Here is a 20,025-nt window from a genome sequence, read left to right as displayed (position 1 = left end):
TCTGCGTTGTGCAGCTGGTCTGGTCTGTCTCTAGACAGTTCAGGCTTCACCCACTAGTTAAATGGTGGAGGCTCACAGCGACATACTCAACACACAAGTTTCTGAACTCTGCATGAGGGTTTCTCCGGCGAAGTGAGGGCCGTGAGGCACAGCTCCCCGTCCCCCGGTGACCCTGCTAGGTCCACCTTCTTAGGGAAACCCTCTGCAGAGGAGCTGACAGAGCCAGGAACTTGTGAGTTGCGTGTGTCCACTCAGGCATCATTCATGCTTGTTCTGTAGGCAGTTCCTGTCAGAAGGAGGAGGCGCAGCAGGAGCGTCGGGGGGCGGAAGACGGTGCCTCAGTGCCTCTCTCCTTCTGACATTGTTAAAGAAAACACAACAAATTTATAATTATGTAGATAATTACATGTAGATAATGTCCTCAAGTTCTGTATAACCACTTTTTCCTCTCTCTGTGTTTGTTTCTCGTTCGTTGTTGTGTGTGTTTGTGTGCATTTGTCTCTTTCAAACAGGTGCCGGTCCTCACCTCTGCAGTGCTGCCGTCTCCTGTAGCGCTGCATGGTTCTAAGCTAAGTTTCCTTTCCTTTTTCTGTTCTCTCAGATTTGTCCTCAGGTTTGAAGTGTCTGTGTTGTGCAGCTGGTCTGGTCTGTCTCTAGACAGTTCAGGCTTCACCCACTAGTTAAATGGTGGAGGCTCACAGCGACATACTCAACACACAAGTTTCTGAACTCTGCATGAGGGTTTCTCCGGCGAAGTGAGGGCCGTGAGGCACAGCTCCCCGTCCCCCGGTGACCCTGCTAGGTCCACCTTCTTAGGGAAACCCTCTGCAGAGGAGCTGACAGAGCCAGGAACTTGTGAGTTGCGTGTGTCCACTCAGGCATCATTCATGCTTGTTCTGTAGGCAGTTCCTGTCAGAAGGAGGAGGCGCAGCAGGAGCATCGGGGGGCGGAAGACGGTGCCTCAGTGCCTCTCTCCTTCTGACATTGTTAAAGAAAACACAACAAATTTATAATTATGTAGATAATTACATGTAGATAATGTCCTCAAGTTCTGTATAACCACTTTGTCCTCTCTCTGTGTTTGTTTCTCGTTCGTTGTTGTGTGTGTTTGTGTGCATTTGTCTCTTTCAAACAGGTGCCGGTCCTCACCTCTGCAGTGCTGCCGTCTCCTGTAGCGCTGCATGGTTCTAAGCTAAGTTTCCTTTCCTTTTTCTGTTCTCTCAGATTTGTCCTCAGGTTTGAAGTGTCTGTGTTGTGCAGCTGGTCTGGTCTGTCTCTAGACAGTTCAGGCTTCACCCACTAGTTAAATGGTGGAGGCTCACAGCGACATACTCAACACACAAGTTTCTGAACTCTGCATGAGGGTTTCTCCGGCGAAGTGAGGGCCGTGAGGCACAGCTCCCCGTCCCCCGGTGACCCTGCTAGGTCCACCTTCTTAGGGAAACCCTCTGCAGAGGAGCTGACAGAGCCAGGAACTTGTGAGTTGCGTGTGTCCACTCAGGCATCATTCATGCTTGTTCTGTAGGCAGTTCCTGTCAGAAGGAGGAGGCGCAGCAGGAGCGTCGGGGGGGCGGAAGACGGTGCCTCAGTGCCTCTCTCCTTCTGACATTGTTAAAGAAAACACAACAAATTTATAATTATGTAGATAATTACATGTAGATAATGTCCTCAAGTTCTGTATAACCACTTTGTCCTCTCTCTGTGTTTGTTTCTCGTTCGTTGTTGTGTGTGTTTGTGTGCATTTGTCTCTTTCAAACAGGTGCCGGTCCTCACCTCTGCAGTGCTGCCGTCTCCTGTAGCGCTGCATGGTTCTAAGCTAAGTTTCCTTTCCTTTTTCTGTTCTCTCAGATTTGTCCTCAGGTTTGAAGTGTCTGTGTTGTGCAGCTGGTCTGGTCTGTCTCTAGACAGTTCAGGCTTCACCCACTAGTTAAATGGTGGAGGCTCACAGCGACATACTCAGCACACAAGTTTCTGAACTCTGCATGAGGGTTTCTCCGACGAAGTGAGGGCCGTGAGGCACAGCTCCCCGTCCCCCGGTGACCCTGCTAGGTCCACCTTCTTAGGGAAACCCTCTGCAGAGGAGCTGACAGAGCCAGGAACTTGTGAGTTGCGTGTGTCCACTCAGGCATCATTCATGCTTGTTCTGTAGGCAGTTCCTGTCAGAAGGAGGAGGCGCAGCAGGAGCGTCGGGGGGCGGAAGACGGTGCCTCAGTGCCTCTCTCCTTCTGACATTGTTAAAGAAAACACAACAAATTTATAATTATGTAGATAATTACATGTAGATAATGTCCTCAAGTTCTGTATAACCACTTTGTCCTCTCTCAGTGTTTGTTTCTCGTTCGTTGTTGTGTGTGTTTGTGTGCATTTGTCTCTTTCAAACAGGTGCCGGTCCTCACCTCTGCAGTGCTGCCGTCTCCTGTAGCGCTGCATGGTTCTAAGCTAAGTTTCCTTTCCTTTTTCTGTTCTCTCAGATTTGTCCTCAGGTTTGAAGTGTCTGTGTTGTGCAGCTGGTCTGGTCTGTCTCTAGACAGTTCAGGCTTCACCCACTAGTTAAATGGTGGAGGCTCACAGCGACATACTCAACACACAAGTTTCTGAACTCTGCATGAGGGTTTCTCCGGCGAAGTGAGGGCCGTGAGGCACAGCTCCCCGTCCCCCGGTGACCCTGCTAGGTCCACCTTCTTAGGGAAACCCTCTGCAGAGGAGCTGACAGAGCCAGGAACTTGTGAGTTGCGTGTGTCCACTCAGGCATCATTCATGCTTGTTCTGTAGGCAGTTCCTGTCAGAAGGAGGAGGCGCAGCAGGAGCGTCGGGGGGCGGAAGACGGTGCCTCAGTGCCTCTCTCCTTCTGACATTGTTAAAGAAAACACAACAAATTTATAATTATGTAGATAATTACATGTAGATAATGTCCTCAAGTTCTGTATAACCACTTTGTCCTCTCTCTGTGTTTGTTTCTCGTTCGTTGTTGTGTGTGTTTGTGTGCATTTGTCTCTTTCAAACAGGTGCCGGTCCTGACCTCTGCAGTGCTGCCGTCTCCTGTAGCGCTGCATGGTTCTAAGCTAAGTTTCCTTTCCTTTTTCTGTTCTCTCAGATTTGTCCTCAGGTTTGAAGTGTCTGTGTTGTGCAGCTGGTCTGGTCTGTCTCTAGACAGTTCAGGCTTCACCCACTAGTTAAATGGTGGAGGCTCACAGCGACATACTCAACACACAAGTTTCTGAACTCTGCATGAGGGTTTCTCCGGCGAAGTGAGGGCCGTGAGGCACAGCTCCCCGTCCCCCGGTGACCCTGCTAGGTCCACCTTCTTAGGGAAACCCTCTGCAGAGGAGCTGACAGAGCCAGGAACTTGTGAGTTGTGTGTGTCCACTCAGGCATCATTCATGCTTGTTCTGTAGGCAGTTCCTGTCAGAAGGAGGAGGCGCAGCAGGAGCGTCGGGGGGCGGAAGACGGTGCCTCAGTGCCTCTCTCCTTCTGACATTGTTAAAGAAAACACAACAAATTTATAATTATGTAGATAATTACATGTAGATAATGTCCTCAAGTTCTGTATAACCACTTTGTCCTCTCTCAGTGTTTGTTTCTCGTTCGTTGTTGTGTGTGTTTGTGTGCATTTGTCTCTTTCAAACAGGTGCCGGTCCTCACCTCTGCAGTGCTGCCGTCTCCTGTAGCGCTGCATGGTTCTAAGCTAAGTTTCCTTTCCTTTTTCTGTTCTCTCAGATTTGTCCTCAGGTTTGAAGTGTCTGTGTTGTGCAGCTGGTCTGGTCTGTCTCTAGACAGTTCAGGCTTCACCCACTAGTTAAATGGTGGAGGCTCACAGCGACATACTCAACACACAAGTTTCTGAACTCTGCATGAGGGTTTCTCCGACGAAGTGAGGGCCGTGAGGCACAGCTCCCCGTCCCCCGGTGACCCTGCTAGGTCCACCTTCTTAGGGAAACCCTCTGCAGAGGAGCTGACAGAGCCAGGAACTTGTGAGTTGCGTGTGTCCACTCAGGCATCATTCATGCTTGTTCTGTAGGCAGTTCCTGTCAGAAGGAGGAGGCGCAGCAGGAGCGTTGGGGGGCGGAAGACGGTGCCTCAGTGCCTCTCTCCTTCTGACATTGTTAAAGAAAACACAACAAATTTATAATTATGTAGATAATTACATGTAGATAATGTCCTCAAGTTCTGTATAACCACTTTGTCCTCTCTCTGTGTTTGTTTCTCGTTCGTTGTTGTGTGTGTTTGTGTGCATTTGTCTCTTTCAAACAGGTGCCGGTCCTCACCTCTGCAGTGCTGCCGTCTCCTGTAGCGCTGCATGGTTCTAAGCTAAGTTTCCTTTCCTTTTTCTGTTCTCTCAGATTTGTCCTCAGGTTTGAAGTGTCTGTGTTGTGCAGCTGGTCTGGTCTGTCTCTAGACAGTTCAGGCTTCACCCACTAGTTAAATGGTGGAGGCTCACAGCGACATACTCAACACACAAGTTTCTGAACTCTGCATGAGGGTTTCTCCGGCGAAGTGAGGGCCGTGAGGCACAGCTCCCCGTCCCCCGGTGACCCTGCTAGGTCCACCTTCTTAGGGAAACCCTCTGCAGAGGAGCTGACAGAGCCAGGAACTTGTGAGTTGCGTGTGTCCACTCAGGCATCATTCATGCTTGTTCTGTAGGCAGTTCCTGTCAGAAGGAGGAGGCGCAGCAGGAGCGTCGGGGGGCGGAAGACGGTGCCTCAGTGCCTCTCTCCTTCTGACATTGTTAAAGAAAACACAACAAATTTATAATTATGTAGATAATTACATGTAGATAATGTCCTCAAGTTCTGTATAACCACTTTGTCCTCTCTCTGTGTTTGTTTCTCGTTCGTTGTTGTGTGTGTTTGTGTGCATTTGTCTCTTTCAAACAGGTGCCGGTCCTGACCTCTGCAGTGCTGCCGTCTCCTGTAGCGCTGCATGGTTCTAAGCTAAGTTTCCTTTCCTTTTTCTGTTCTCTCAGATTTGTCCTCAGGTTTGAAGTGTCTGTGTTGTGCAGCTGGTCTGGTCTGTCTCTAGACAGTTCAGGCTTCACCCACTAGTTAAATGGTGGAGGCTCACAGCGACATACTCAGCACACAAGTTTCTGAACTCTGCATGAGGGTTTCTCCGACGAAGTGAGGGCCGTGAGGCACAGCTCCCCGTCCCCCGGTGACCCTGCTAGGTCCACCTTCTTAGGGAAACCCTCTGCAGAGGAGCTGACAGAGCCAGGAACTTGTGAGTTGCGTGTGTCCACTCAGGCATCATTCATGCTTGTTCTGTAGGCAGTTCCTGTCAGAAGGAGGAGGCGCAGCAGGAGCGTCGGGGGGCGGAAGACGGTGCCTCAGTGCCTCTCTCCTTCTGACATTGTTAAAGAAAACACAACAAATTTATAATTATGTAGATAATTACATGTAGATAATGTCCTCAAGTTCTGTATAACCACTTTGTCCTCTCTCTGTGTTTGTTTCTCGTTCGTTGTTGTGTGTGTTTGTGTGCATTTGTCTCTTTCAAACAGGTGCCGGTCCTCACCTCTGCAGTGCTGCCGTCTCCTGTAGCGCTGCATGGTTCTAAGCTAAGTTTCCTTTCCTTTTTCTGTTCTCTCAGATTTGTCCTCAGGTTTGAAGTGTCTGTGTTGTGCAGCTGGTCTGGTCTGTCTCTAGACAGTTCAGGCTTCACCCACTAGTTAAATGGTGGAGGCTCACAGCGACATACTCAACACACAAGTTTCTGAACTCTGCATGAGGGTTTCTCCGACGAAGTGAGGGCCGTGAGGCACAGCTCCCCGTCCCCCGGTGACCCTGCTAGGTCCACCTTCTTAGGGAAACCCTCTGCAGAGGAGCTGACAGAGCCAGGAACTTGTGAGTTGCGTGTGTCCACTCAGGCATCATTCATGCTTGTTCTGTAGGCAGTTCCTGTCAGAAGGAGGAGGCGCAGCAGGAGCGTCGGGGGGCGGAAGACGGTGCCTCAGTGCCTCTCTCCTTCTGACATTGTTAAAGAAAACACAACAAATTTATAATTATGTAGATAATTACATGTAGATAATGTCCTCAAGTTCTGTATAACCACTTTGTCCTCTCTCTGTGTTTGTTTCTCGTTCGTTGTTGTGTGTGTTTGTGTGCATTTGTCTCTTTCAAACAGGTGCCGGTCCTCACCTCTGCAGTGCTGCCGTCTCCTGTAGCGCTGCATGGTTCTAAGCTAAGTTTCCTTTCCTTTTTCTGTTCTCTCAGATTTGTCCTCAGGTTTGAAGTGTCTGTGTTGTGCAGCTGGTCTGGTCTGTCTCTAGACAGTTCAGGCTTCACCCACTAGTTAAATGGTGGAGGCTCACAGCGACATACTCAGCACACAAGTTTCTGAACTCTGCATGAGGGTTTCTCCGACGAAGTGAGGGCCGTGAGGCACAGCTCCCCGTCCCCCGGTGACCCTGCTAGGTCCACCTTCTTAGGGAAACCCTCTGCAGAGGAGCTGACAGAGCCAGGAACTTGTGAGTTGCGTGTGTCCACTCAGGCATCATTCATGCTTGTTCTGTAGGCAGTTCCTGTCAGAAGGAGGAGGCGCAGCAGGAGCGTCGGGGGGCGGAAGACGGTGCCTCAGTGCCTCTCTCCTTCTGACATTGTTAAAGAAAACACAACAAATTTATAATTATGTAGATAATTACATGTAGATAATGTCCTCAAGTTCTGTATAACCACTTTGTCCTCTCTCTGTGTTTGTTTCTCGTTCGTTGTTGTGTGTGTTTGTGTGCATTTGTCTCTTTCAAACAGGTGCCGGTCCTCACCTCTGCAGTGCTGCCGTCTCCTGTAGCGCTGCATGGTTCTAAGCTAAGTTTCCTTTCCTTTTTCTGTTCTCTCAGATTTGTCCTCAGGTTTGAAGTGTCTGTGTTGTGCAGCTGGTCTGGTCTGTCTCTAGACAGTTCAGGCTTCACCCACTAGTTAAATGGTGGAGGCTCACAGCGACATACACAACACACAAGTTTCTGAACTCTGCATGAGGGTTTCTCCGACGAAGTGAGGGCCGTGAGGCACAGCTCCCCGTCCCCCGGTGACCCTGCTAGGTCCACCTTCTTAGGGAAACCCTCTGCAGAGGAGCTGACAGAGCCAGGAACTTGTGAGTTGCGTGTGTCCACTCAGGCATCATTCATGCTTGTTCTGTAGGCAGTTCCTGTCAGAAGGAGGAGGCGCAGCAGGAGCGTCGGGGGGCGGAAGACGGTGCCTCAGTGCCTCTCTCCTTCTGACATTGTTAAAGAAAACACAACAAATTTATAATTATGTAGATAATTACATGTAGATAATGTCCTCAAGTTCTGTATAACCACTTTGTCCTCTCTCTGTGTTTGTTTCTCGTTCGTTGTTGTGTGTGTTTGTGTGCATTTGTCTCTTTCAAACAGGTGCCGGTCCTCACCTCTGCAGTGCTGCCGTCTCCTGTAGCGCTGCATGGTTCTAAGCTAAGTTTCCTTTCCTTTTTCTGTTCTCTCAGATTTGTCCTCAGGTTTGAAGTGTCTGTGTTGTGCAGCTGGTCTGGTCTGTCTCTAGACAGTTCAGGCTTCACCCACTAGTTAAATGGTGGAGGCTCACAGCGACATACTCAACACACAAGTTTCTGAACTCTGCATGAGGGTTTCTCCGGCGAAGTGAGGGCCGTGAGGCACAGCTCCCCGTCCCCCGGTGACCCTGCTAGGTCCACCTTCTTAGGGAAACCCTCTGCAGAGGAGCTGACAGAGCCAGGAACTTGTGAGTTGCGTGTGTCCACTCAGGCATCATTCATGCTTGTTCTGTAGGCAGTTCCTGTCAGAAGGAGGAGGCGCAGCACGAGCGTCGGGGGGCGGAAGACGGTGCCTCAGTGCCTCTCTCCTTCTGACATTGTTAAAGAAAACACAACAAATTTATAATTATGTAGATAATTACATGTAGATAATGTCCTCAAGTTCTGTATAACCACTTTGTCCTCTCTCTGTGTTTGTTTCTCGTTCGTTGTTGTGTGTGTTTGCGTGCATTTGTCTCTTTCAAACAGGTGCCGGTCCTCACCTCTGCAGTGCTGCCGTCTCCTGTAGCGCTGCATGGTTCTAAGCTAAGTTTCCTTTCCTTTTTCTGTTCTCTCAGATTTGTCCTCAGGTTTGAAGTGTCTGTGTTGTGCAGCTGGTCTGGTCTGTCTCTAGACAGTTCAGGCTTCACCCACTAGTTAAATGGTGGAGGCTCACAGCGACATACTCAACACACAAGTTTCTGAACTCTGCATGAGGGTTTCTCCGGCGAAGTGAGGGCCGTGAGGCACAGCTCCCCGTCCCCCGGTGACCCTGCTAGGTCCACCTTCTTAGGGAAACCCTCTGCAGAGGAGCTGACAGAGCCAGGAACTTGTGAGTTGTGTGTGTCCACTCAGGCATCATTCATGCTTGTTCTGTAGGCAGTTCCTGTCAGAAGGAGGAGGCGCAGCAGGAGCGTCGGGGGGCGGAAGACGGTGCCTCAGTGCCTCTCTCCTTCTGACATTGTTAAAGAAAACACAACAAATTTATAATTATGTAGATAATTACATGTAGATAATGTCCTCAAGTTCTGTATAACCACTTTGTCCTCTCTCTGTGTTTGTTTCTCGTTCGTTGTTGTGTGTGTTTGTGTGCATTTGTCTCTTTCAAACAGGTGCCGGTCCTCACCTCTGCAGTGCTGCCGTCTCCTGTAGCGCTGCATGGTTCTAAGCTAAGTTTCCTTTCCTTTTTCTGTTCTCTCAGATTTGTCCTCAGGTTTGAAGTGTCTGTGTTGTGCAGCTGGTCTGGTCTGTCTCTAGACAGTTCAGGCTTCACCCACTAGTTAAATGGTGGAGGCTCACAGCGACATACTCAACACACAAGTTTCTGAACTCTGCATGAGGGTTTCTCCGACGAAGTGAGGGCCGTGAGGCACAGCTCCCCGTCCCCCGGTGACCCTGCTAGGTCCACCTTCTTAGGGAAACCCTCTGCAGAGGAGCTGACAGAGCCAGGAACTTGTGAGTTGCGTGTGTCCACTCAGGCATCATTCATGCTTGTTCTGTAGGCAGTTCCTGTCAGAAGGAGGAGGCGCAGCAGGAGCGTCGGGGGGCGGAAGACGGTGCCTCAGTGCCTCTCTCCTTCTGACATTGTTAAAGAAAACACAACAAATTTATAATTATGTAGATAATTACATGTAGATAATGTCCTCAAGTTCTGTATAACCACTTTGTCCTCTCTCAGTGTTTGTTTCTCGTTCGTTGTTGTGTGTGTTTGTGTGCATTTGTCTCTTTCAAACAGGTGCCGGTCCTCACCTCTGCAGTGCTGCCGTCTCCTGTAGCGCTGCATGGTTCTAAGCTAAGTTTCCTTTCCTTTTTCTGTTCTCTCAGATTTGTCCTCAGGTTTGAAGTGTCTGTGTTGTGCAGCTGGTCTGGTCTGTCTCTAGACAGTTCAGGCTTCACCCACTAGTTAAATGGTGGAGGCTCACAGCGACATACTCAACACACAAGTTTCTGAACTCTGCATGAGGGTTTCTCCGGCGAAGTGAGGGCCGTGAGGCACAGCTCCCCGTCCCCCGGTGACCCTGCTAGGTCCACCTTCTTAGGGAAACCCTCTGCAGAGGAGCTGACAGAGCCAGGAACTTGTGAGTTGCGTGTGTCCACTCAGGCATCATTCATGCTTGTTCTGTAGGCAGTTCCTGTCAGAAGGAGGAGGCGCAGCAGGAGCGTCGGGGGGCGGAAGACGGTGCCTCAGTGCCTCTCTCCTTCTGACATTGTTAAAGAAAACACAACAAATTTATAATTATGTAGATAATTACATGTAGATAATGTCCTCAAGTTCTGTATAACCACTTTGTCCTCTCTCTGTGTTTGTTTCTCGTTCGTTGTTGTGTGTGTTTGTGTGCATTTGTCTCTTTCAAACAGGTGCCGGTCCTCACCTCTGCAGTGCTGCCGTCTCCTGTAGCGCTGCATGGTTCTAAGCTAAGTTTCCTTTCCTTTTTCTGTTCTCTCAGATTTGTCCTCAGGTTTGAAGTGTCTGTGTTGTGCAGCTGGTCTGGTCTGTCTCTAGACAGTTCAGGCTTCACCCACTAGTTAAATGGTGGAGACTCACAGCGACATACTCAACACACAAGTTTCTGAACTCTGCATGAGGGTTTCTCCGACGAAGTGAGGGCCGTGAGGCACAGCTCCCCGTCCCCCGGTGACCCTGCTAGGTCCACCTTCTTAGGGAAACCCTCTGCAGAGGAGCTGACAGAGCCAGGAACTTGTGAGTTGCGTGTGTCCACTCAGGCATCATTCATGCTTGTTCTGTAGGCAGTTCCTGTCAGAAGGAGGAGGCGCAGCAGGAGCGTCGGGGGGCGGAAGACGGTGCCTCAGTGCCTCTCTCCTTCTGACATTGTTAAAGAAAACACAACAAATTTATAATTATGTAGATAATTACATGTAGATAATGTCCTCAAGTTCTGTATAACCACTTTGTCCTCTCTCTGTGTTTGTTTCTCGTTCGTTGTTGTGTGTGTTTGTGTGCATTTGTCTCTTTCAAACAGGTGCCGGTCCTCACTCCTCAATTTGTTTCATTGTGCATATGGATGAAATATAATGTAGATAAATGGGACAAAGGTTGAACTGAATGTTAACATTCATCAGATCACAGCTCAGGTTGTGTCAAACCAGCAAGTAAAAACATTTTTGAGACACTAGAGGATGTTACCCTTCAGAGGTCCTAAATGTACTAAATGTAATTGATAAATATAAGTTATTAGCCAGTAAATGACTTGGCAATGTTCATGTAATACAAATTTATGTATTATATTTTTCCTGGAGGGCAACAAGATGGCAGCTGCAGTGTAAGTCAGACTGTGAAATAAAAGATCAAAGAAGACTTAAACAGTATTTAAATATTCAGGCTTTTTCAACATTTAGACAAATTGTGTTTGAAACTCAAACTAATCTGCTGCACACTTTCTCTAACTCTGCTGTCACAAGGACAGATACAGGAAGTCGCTCAAACCACATGAAACTAATCTTTATAGTATTTGTTTTATTTTACTCCAGAAGCAAAAGATGTTTTCCAAAAATGGGACAAACTGTTGTTTAATTTTATGGTTAGTGTGGTCCTGAGAGTCGTTGAGCTTGTCTTTGTTTTTTAGGGTCACAGGTTTCAAGCTGGTATCAAGGTGTGAATCAGAAGGGTTAAATGAGCCCCGCCTGGTCTCCAACGAGCCTGCCCCATAAAAGACTTTTTCTTTTGTTTCGGCCCAAATCATGTCTGTGGATCTTTTCTTTGTTAGTAACACTAAACATGTTAAAAGCTGAATTAAGGCTACACAGGGTTTATTTCCTCGCCCGATGAGTTAAATTCGTTACTAAAAAAGTTAAAAAGCTTAAATTTTCATGTTCTATTGCTGTGACACAGGTGAGTGGGTCAAACATGAAACAGGAAGTTGACCCAGAAAAGCACAGGCTGAGGAAAATGACTTAAGTGTCTTTATTGTAAGATCATAAACTTGTTATAACTAGTTTGTTGAATAAACTGATGGAAACAGGAACATGATGAAATCAATAAAAGTGCTCATTTTTGTGTTTTTGAATGTTGGTTGTCATTTATTTTATTCACACAAATGCAGTTTGGATAAGTGCTGATGGTCCTTTGTTAATTAAAACCAAACAATCACCATTCCAAGGTTAATCAATACCACTGAAACAGATAACAGACAATAGCTGAAACTATCTTTAATCAACAGTCAACTATTAGCTTCAATTAAACTGACTCAACCAATGAGAGCATCAAATTTGGATTATATGGTTTCAGCTAGGACTAAACCAAAAGTTGTATTTTTCATTAAGTGGATGAGAAAATAAAGCCTGTAAAGTTTAAAACTTTAATTTCATTTAATCAATGTTGAACTCTGAGATTAATCCAGTCAATTTTTATTTTAATTGTTACTGAAATGTTGAATTCACCACTGATGATAATGTTTTTCATCTATATGGATCCATTTCCACAACTTTTTGATCACCACTTCAGAACAACAACTACCTGGATACACAGGATCAAGACTGAACTCTGACATTAATCCAGTGAATTTTAACAACAGTCACGCTAAAGGACCATTTAATTGATTAAATCATGGTTAGTTTGTTACAATATGTGTAACATAACTGTTGTCCAACATGCAGCAAATTTGTTGGAGAATGCGGCTTTTCACCTGTGTGAATTCTCATGTGTCTTTTGAATGTTGATGAGGAAGCAAATCTTTTCTCACAGGTGCTACAAGAATACGGCTTTTCACCTGTGTGAATTCTCATGTGTCTTTTGAATGTTGATGAGGAAGAAAATCTTTTCTCACAGGTGCTACAAGAATACGGCTTTTCACCTGTGTGAACTCTCATGTGTCTTTTGAATGTTGATGAGGAAGCAAATCTTTTCTCACAGGTGCTACAAGAATATGGCTTCTCACCTGTGTGAATTCTCATGTGTGTTTTGAATGTTGATAAGTCAGCAAAACTTTTCCCACAGATGCTACAAGAATACGGTTTCTCACCTGTGTGAATTCTCTTGTGTTTTTTCAATGTTGATAAGTCAGTAAATCTTTTCCCACAGGTGCTACAGGAATACGGCTTCTCACCTGTGTGAATTCTCATGTGTGTTTTGACCTTTGATAAGGTAGCAAATCTTTTCCCACAGGTACTACAAGGGTACGGCTTCTCACCTGTGTGAACTCTCATGTGTGTTTTGAATGTTGATGAGGTAGCAAATCTTTTCCCACAGGTGCTACAGGAATACGGCTTCTCACCTGTGTGAATTCTCGTGTGTGTTTTGACTTCTAATGAAGTAGCAAATGTTTTCCCACAGGTGCCACAAGAATACGGCTTTTCACCTGTGTGAATTCTCATGTGTCTTTTGAATGTTGATGAGGTAGCAAATCTTTTCTCACAGGTGCTACAAGAATACGGCTTTTCACCTGTGTGAATTCTCATGTGTTTTTTGAATGTTGATGAGGAAGCAAATCTTTTCTCACAGGTGCTACAAGAATACGGCTTCTCACCTGTGTGAATTCTATTGTGTCTTTTGAATGTTGATGAGGAAGCAAATCTTTTCTCACAGGTGCTACAAGAATATGGCTTCTCACCTGTGTGAACTCTCATGTGTGTTTTGAATGTTGATGAGGCAGCAAATCTTTTCCCACAGGTGCTACAGGAATACGGCTTTTCACCTGTGTGAACTCTTAGATGTGTAATCATATTGTATTCATCCTGTAAAGTTTTTCCACACACTTCACATTGTACAGACTTGTTCTTTGTGTCCGTTCTACTTTTACTCGATGACACAGGAAGGTTGTCTACTCTTTGACTGTGACGTCTCTCATTCAGCTCTGTATTTCTAGTAGTTCCTGAGACCACATGCTGACTTTTTTCATTATCTCGGGTCTCTGCTTCAGGAGAGCTGTGAGAAAGGAGCTGCTCACTGTTTGGTTCTGGTTTACTGTAGGCACTTTCCTCATAAGCGGGTGTCACCATGAAGGTATCAGCCTCCTGCTTCAGCCCAAGCTGCTCTCCCTTCTGACTGCTGCCAAGTTCCTCCTTTTCCTCTTTAATCTGTGGATTCTCTGGTTTCTCCTGGTTCAGACTGGAGTTCCTCTCCTGGTTACAGACCTGCTGGTCTGTAAGAACCTCCTCTTCCTCAAAAGCATGCTGCTGTAGGGCATCTGAATGCACAAAGGGGAAAAGATGATAGTAAAACAAACATTTGAGAAAATATTTACTGGTCTGAACCATTAGCAGGTCTCTACATAGTGAGCCTGTTGCTCACATATACCACTAAAATTAAAGTCTACAAACGGGACAAATTATTTGGGCACTGATGCAAATGTTTAGTTCTGACACTCTTATTAGCAAATTTCAAAGTTCAGCTTCTTATGTCTTTGATATATAAAATAAATAGATGTTGTTTTTTGTTAAATGAATGTGGATGTCTGAATTGGCCGCAGTTACAAGAAGGCATGCTGGGGAAGAGCTCTCTTACACAGTAGTAACCGTTTTGGCTGTGCTTGAAATGCCATGAAAACACTCTTCTTGTCTAACAAATTTAACTTTAGAAACTCTGAATTCCATATTTTCCAAAACAGAATAGAAATATTTATTCATATTACCCAGACCTGTAAACTGTTCAAATTTACCATTTCCATGCTGCAGAGGAAACATAATTCTTTAACTTAAACTGATAACAGAACAAAATGAAACTTGTGTTGTTGACTTTGTGTCTCTGTGTAGATTTGGTCTGACCAGTGAGTGGAAATTTGAAACCCAGATGTTTCACGTCTTTCATTCTGGTGAATTTTTACGTACTAATTTTCACCGTTTTGCACAGGTTAATGGTGGAAATGTGTTTAAATAAAGAACAGAAAATCAGGCTGAAGAGATTCATTCATGTTGCTTATTACTTTTTGACCTTCAATTCTCTGACAGTTCATCAGTCTGTCGGAGGGTCAACACAGAAACACAGACAACTATTCACACTCATATTCACACCTATGAGCAATTTAAAATCACCAACTAACCTAACCCGGCTGTTCGTATGTCTCTGGATAGTGAACAAGGGGAGAACATGCAAACTCCACACAGAAAGGCTTGGCTACTTGGTAGAGTCAAACTCAGGACCTTGTTGCTGTGAGGCAACAGTGCTAACCACTGGTCCACTGAGCTGTCTGTGAGTTATATTCACTTTTATTAAATCAACATAGTTTTACATACCTATTCTGTGTAACTTTATCACAGGTTTCCAGATGGTCTCCAGCAGTCTGAGCTGCTTTTTATCAGTCCAGACAATAATGCCTTCAGCCTCCTGCTTCAGCCCAAGCTGCTCTCCCTTCTGACTGCTGCCAAGTTCCTCCTTTTCCTCTTTAATCTGCGGAGTCTCTGGGTCCTCTTGGTCCAGACTGGAGTTCCTCTCCTGGTTACAGACCTGCTGCTCATCCAGATCCTCCTCTTCCTTACAGTCATGTTGTTTTGGGAGGTCTTGAGGAATAAAGAAACACAAGAACAATAATCACTATTGTGTGATACAAAAACTATATATTTTTTATATTTAGTGATTGTTACGGCCCTAGCAGGGCCTCCTCCTGAAGGTGAGCTCTGGGCCAGAGTGCCATGTGAGTGGTTACAGCTAGTGAGCTGAGAGTTTGTGGTGTTTGCCGCTAGTGAGCTGTGTTATTGTGGTTTGCAGCTAGTGAGCTGCTCTTTCTTTTTGGCTTATGTTTTACTTTATTGACCAACGCCTGAGTTTTGTTTGTTTTCTTAAATGGTGATAGCGGCTCTTTTAGTTGAGCTACTTTAATAAAACTGTTTAATTTAACCCGTTTGCCTCCTTAACTCTTTTTTCCTCACCCGGACACTTTTTGTTACTTCCCCCTCACCACCTAGACCCCTCAGGGGAACATAACAGTGATATAAAAACTAATATTTTTAAAAGCATGAATCAAAAACCAAGAAATGGTGATCAGCCTATCATATGACCCATTACGAGCCCCACGCACACGCACGCTCAGGGAAATAGTTGTGCACACTCACAGCAAGGATCCTCACTGTGAGCAAAGACACAAAGTTCACCAAACTAAAATGCAATGTGACCACCATGAAAACATCAGTGTGTGTAAGGAAGAGGACTCCCTTACTGTATTTATTTATATTGTATTGTCTGTATAGCACTTTAGAGCACACCTTTCACGTTATTAAAAGCACCTTATCAAGCAATTTATGAGCATTGCACTTTAAGCATGGATTTGCACACAAGAAGTTTAAATATTTGTTGACTATTTATTGGGAATTTTAGGGTCAGTTGGTGGCCTTGTTTCAGATCCTGCACAGCTGTTCCTCGTCAAGGAATGTGGTGGTTGTCTGTCAGGAGAGAAGAATGGTGATTGAGATTGTGATTAAGGTTTACCAATAAGGAAAACTAAGGCAAATGTGTGTGTGAAATCTAGGGATAAAAGTGGTGCAAATAAGTGTTTGTAAGTTAATGATTACTCACCTTTCTTGCCTGTGTCTTCTTCAAGGTGTTTGGGCAAATGTTTCCCCTGGGGTCCAGACACCATTTAAAGGTTCCGGGAGAGACCATTGGTAAAGAGAGTGTGGTGAATCTTTTTGTGCTTGGGTTTCTGGGTTTTTATAATATTGGGTTTGGGGTAACATTAAAGTGTGAAATATTTATTAATATGTAAATGTGAAAATGTATTTATGTATTTATTTATTCTTATTGATATATTGTGTACTGTGGTGGAAGGTTGGGATTTAAGAATTGACCTGAGAGTGGAATAATGGTTAAGTCTGTGACAGCTGAACATATTTAAGGCTGCCAGTTGTCATTAGAGGGTGGATTTTTTTTTTGTGCTGTGCAGAAGCTCGACAAGTTAATTGTTGTAAGGAGAGCCATACAGCAAATAAATACTTTGTTCCACTACACTTGCCTTGGTCTGTCTCACTGTGTTTCCAGCCGCTAAGGGCTGCCCTGTTACAGTGTGTAAAATCCTTTTTTAAATGAAACTTCACTTCAACTTCAGAGAAGGCTGTTAACAACTTGTTAAATGTGTATTCCGCTGACATCTAACTATATTTTACTGCACAATCTCAGTGTTTACAGATGATCTAAAACACTAATGCCTGATGTACTCAACATTGGAATCTGTTAGAGAAAAAATTGAAATAAATAAATGAATTAAAATGTATTAAAACCTAACCTATCAGTGACCATCGACCTGCACCAGTTCAACATAGTCCATCACTGAACATTGAACTACAGCACTGATAAATTCAATTTATTTATTTATATAGCGCCAAATCACAACAACAGTCGCCTCAAGGCACTTTATATTGTACAGTGGATTCTACAATAACAAATACAGAGAAAAACCCAAAAATCATATGACCCCCTTTGAGTGAGCACTTTGGCGACAGTAGGAAGGAAAAACTCCCTTTTAACAGGAAGAAACCGCCGGCAGAACCAGGCTCAGGGAGGGGCCGGGCCATCTGCTGCGACCGATTGGGATGAGCAAAGGATACCCAGTTTAACATATTCTAGTAAAGCTAATCATACTGAAGAATCTCAGCTTCAACAGCACATTGTTAAAAACATGTCCATACCTATGATGTGTGAGTTTCTGTCAGGTTTCCGGTTGATATCCTGTCTGCGTAGACGGTTGATCTCCTCCTCATACTGGATGATGGTTTTTTGAACCTCTGAGAAGATTTCTTCATAAACAGCAGTTAGTCTCTCCTTGATGAACTCTCTCAGATACTGTACTGAACTCATTGCTGCTTCAACTGAGACTGGGCGGATCAATACAAGCATCAATAGAAGTGACACAGATGTTAATATTGGTATCAGATCCACACTAACTTGACGGGATCAATACTTTAGCTTCTGTCTCTTCTCTAGGTTCAGTCCGCTTCTTCAGCAGCAGCTATGTCTGCAAACACACTGCTCCACTACCACAGTAGTGCTGTCCTCCTCCCTTCTTCTTTGGGGGTTGATGGCGTTTGACATATCAGCTTACAGATGCATTTATCCCACCTTCTGGACTGGAGTGTGAACAGGAGAATAGCAGGGAAGACAATTATATTCTTTCATCAGTCTTATAATTCAATACTACAATTTTCCATTTACGCCTAGATTTCTGGGTTTAATGTTTTCCATAACACGTTGTATGCCTGTATTAACCCTTGTCTGGCCCTTAAAAATGCATCCTTTTACGGCCCTGGGGACCAAAAATGGTCCCGCCCCAAAAAGTGCAATAAAAAGATTATATATTCATATTTTTTTCCACTTTAAATTGGGCGAAGCCGCTGCTGCACGCCGGAAATGAGGCTTCATTTCCCGTGTTGTGCCAAAAAGTGATTGTCTGCCAAAAAGTGATTTCCAATGTTTCTGTGTATTTTTTATGTGTAATATCTTTACGTATGTTCGTAAATAGACTTCGGTGAACAGGGTTTACAAAGGGGTTATATAGAGAATTAAAACAATATCTGTTTTTCAAGTATCTTTACAACTCTCTGCTATTGTACTTACATTATAACCAATCCGGTCCTTTATCCCCACTTAAAATATTTTTACAGAAATATTGTAATATTTGCTGCCATTTCTGCTGTCCTCTTGGCCAACTTACTCTTACAAAAGGCATTTTTAATGTTAATGAGATTTTTTTTAACTGTTTAAATAAAGGTTATATAAAAGTCACTGCCAAAAACTGATTGCGGCTTCTACCTTGTTACACGAATGTTGTTTGTGGCTCAAGATGACTTTATGTCATCCATGAGGGATGCATTTGACATATGTTTCACATATTATAGCCCAACAAGTTACTTATAGCAGTTTAAATACGAGCAATCAGTTTTTGGCAAATACCGGAAATCAGTTTTTGGCAGACAATCACTTTTTGGCACAACACCCGCCTGTCTGTGCAAGCAGCCCGCTGTTTTCCAGCAGGGATCAAATGTGGAGCAAGGGCGCCACCCGGTGGACAAATAAAAAAATTACAACTCTAAGGCCTCTTCTACAAAACAAAAACGAAACCTAAGCCGTCACCCAGATGTTAACGGTAATAATTCTGCAGTGAAAAATAGCGTTTATAATGGAAGTCAATGGGCCAAAAATGGTCCCTAGGGCTCTAAGGGGATGTGTATTGTTAGCTTAGCCACTGAAGCTAATTTTAAGGAAGTCAGACTTGAATTTTGAAATGAAATTATGCCAAACTTTTTTTAGAGAATTTGGCTATATTCCATTGAACACAGTGCAAATGGCTTGTAACCGAAAAACTAAAGGGACCAAAAATGGTCCCAGGGCCTAAGAAGGTCTCCCAACGTGCTTATTTATTGGTGTTGCTGCTGAATCTGGTTCCACTCACCAAACGACGGCCATTCTGGATTTTATGATCACTTGAAATCCCTCCTCCCGTTATCTTATTTCACCTCTACATCATCTCTCCCGCCAGCTACTTCTGCTCTCCTTTCACTTCCGTCACATCACTTTCCCGCCTGCTGTCCAGTCACAGCCTAACCGGCCAACCGCGCCCCTCCCCCTCCACTCCTGCTCTGCTGTGAGTTGTTGTTGTGTGGCCAAGAGACTAAACAGACGCCTTTGTTTGTTTGTTTTTGGTTTACAAAACTTATAGAGACAGTGTAAACAGGTCCGTACAACAAACCTGCGACATTACCCACAAACTGAAAGGTTAAGAAATACACTTTATTAACCTTGTTATTGATACAGTATTTATTACAGGTGCTCCATGCATTCTCCTGCTGTATATCATTAAGCAGGGCTGCCCGTTTGTCACCTATTCTGTTCGTAATTATTTTTATGGACAGAATTTCTGGGCGTAGCCAAGTGGCGGAAGACTTTCACTTGGGTGGTCTCAAAATCTCATCTCTGCTTTTCGTAGTTGATGTGGTTCTTTGGCTTCGTCGAGTGATGGCCTTTGGCTCGCACTGGAACGGTTCGCAGCCGAGTGTGAAGCGGTGGGAATGAGAATCAGCACCAAATCTGAGGCCATGATCCTCAACAGGTGGTGTGCCAAAAAGTGATTGTCTGCCAGAAAGTTGCTTATAAAGCTGCAGCGCCCAGATTACGCACGTTGACAGCTACTTCCGTGCGACTGATTATGAAAAAACAACAACATTTATGCATTTGTTATTAGACACAGGTATGCAGTTATGAAACTTTAACGTTTCTTGTAACCGAATTATGACGCTTGTCAGAAGTTTGCTTTCAGTGTGTAGCGCAGTCACGAATAACTACACGCATGAAATAATTAATGCCTACAGGTTTAGTATATATACTCTCGTTTATTATATTTGTTTTAATATTTTATATTTCATATGCATTCATTTTGTTTTCTTTGTTCTTTTTAAACATACTGTAAGAAGTTTGTAAGAATAAATCATTCCCATTGCCATACACGGGAGGTAACTCTAAAGGTGGTGGAAATTACGGCGGCTGGCTCGAGTACATAATGTCAGTGGCACAGGAAGGGCGACAGTATTGAGTGACCTCAAAGTGATAGTGCAGTAATGCGCCGAAAAGGATGCCAGTTGCCGTTA

General features: G+C 44.7%; 1 protein-coding gene across 1 annotated transcript; it reads right to left on the bottom strand.

Moving 5' to 3' along the window:
- Positions 1–11,031: 11,031 nt before the first annotated feature.
- On the bottom strand, positions 11,032–18,974 carry LOC147300736 (uncharacterized). The gene is made up of 4 exons (XM_086284845.1): positions 18,834–18,974; positions 17,074–17,511; positions 14,689–14,952; positions 11,032–13,643 (listed from the first exon to the last, which is right to left on the bottom strand). The coding sequence occupies exons 2-4, from the start codon at positions 17,279–17,281 to the stop codon at positions 12,058–12,060; spliced, it is 2,058 nt and encodes a 685-aa protein (XP_086140971.1). The 5' UTR covers positions 17,282–17,511; positions 18,834–18,974; the 3' UTR covers positions 11,032–12,057.
- Positions 18,975–20,025: the final 1,051 nt, after the last annotated feature.

The sequence above is a fragment of the Aulonocara sp. 'chitande type north' Nkhata Bay genome, unplaced genomic scaffold (assembly GCF_057382095.1).
Source record: "Aulonocara sp. 'chitande type north' Nkhata Bay isolate Kocher_YH1m ecotype deep benthic unplaced genomic scaffold, A_spYH_male_GT1.1 unmapped_scaffold_6, whole genome shotgun sequence".
Classification (NCBI taxonomy): domain Eukaryota; kingdom Metazoa; phylum Chordata; class Actinopteri; order Cichliformes; family Cichlidae; genus Aulonocara; species Aulonocara sp. 'chitande type north' Nkhata Bay.
Note: the sequence above shows the minus strand (reverse complement) of the source record. Positions and strands in the feature narration are given on the sequence as shown.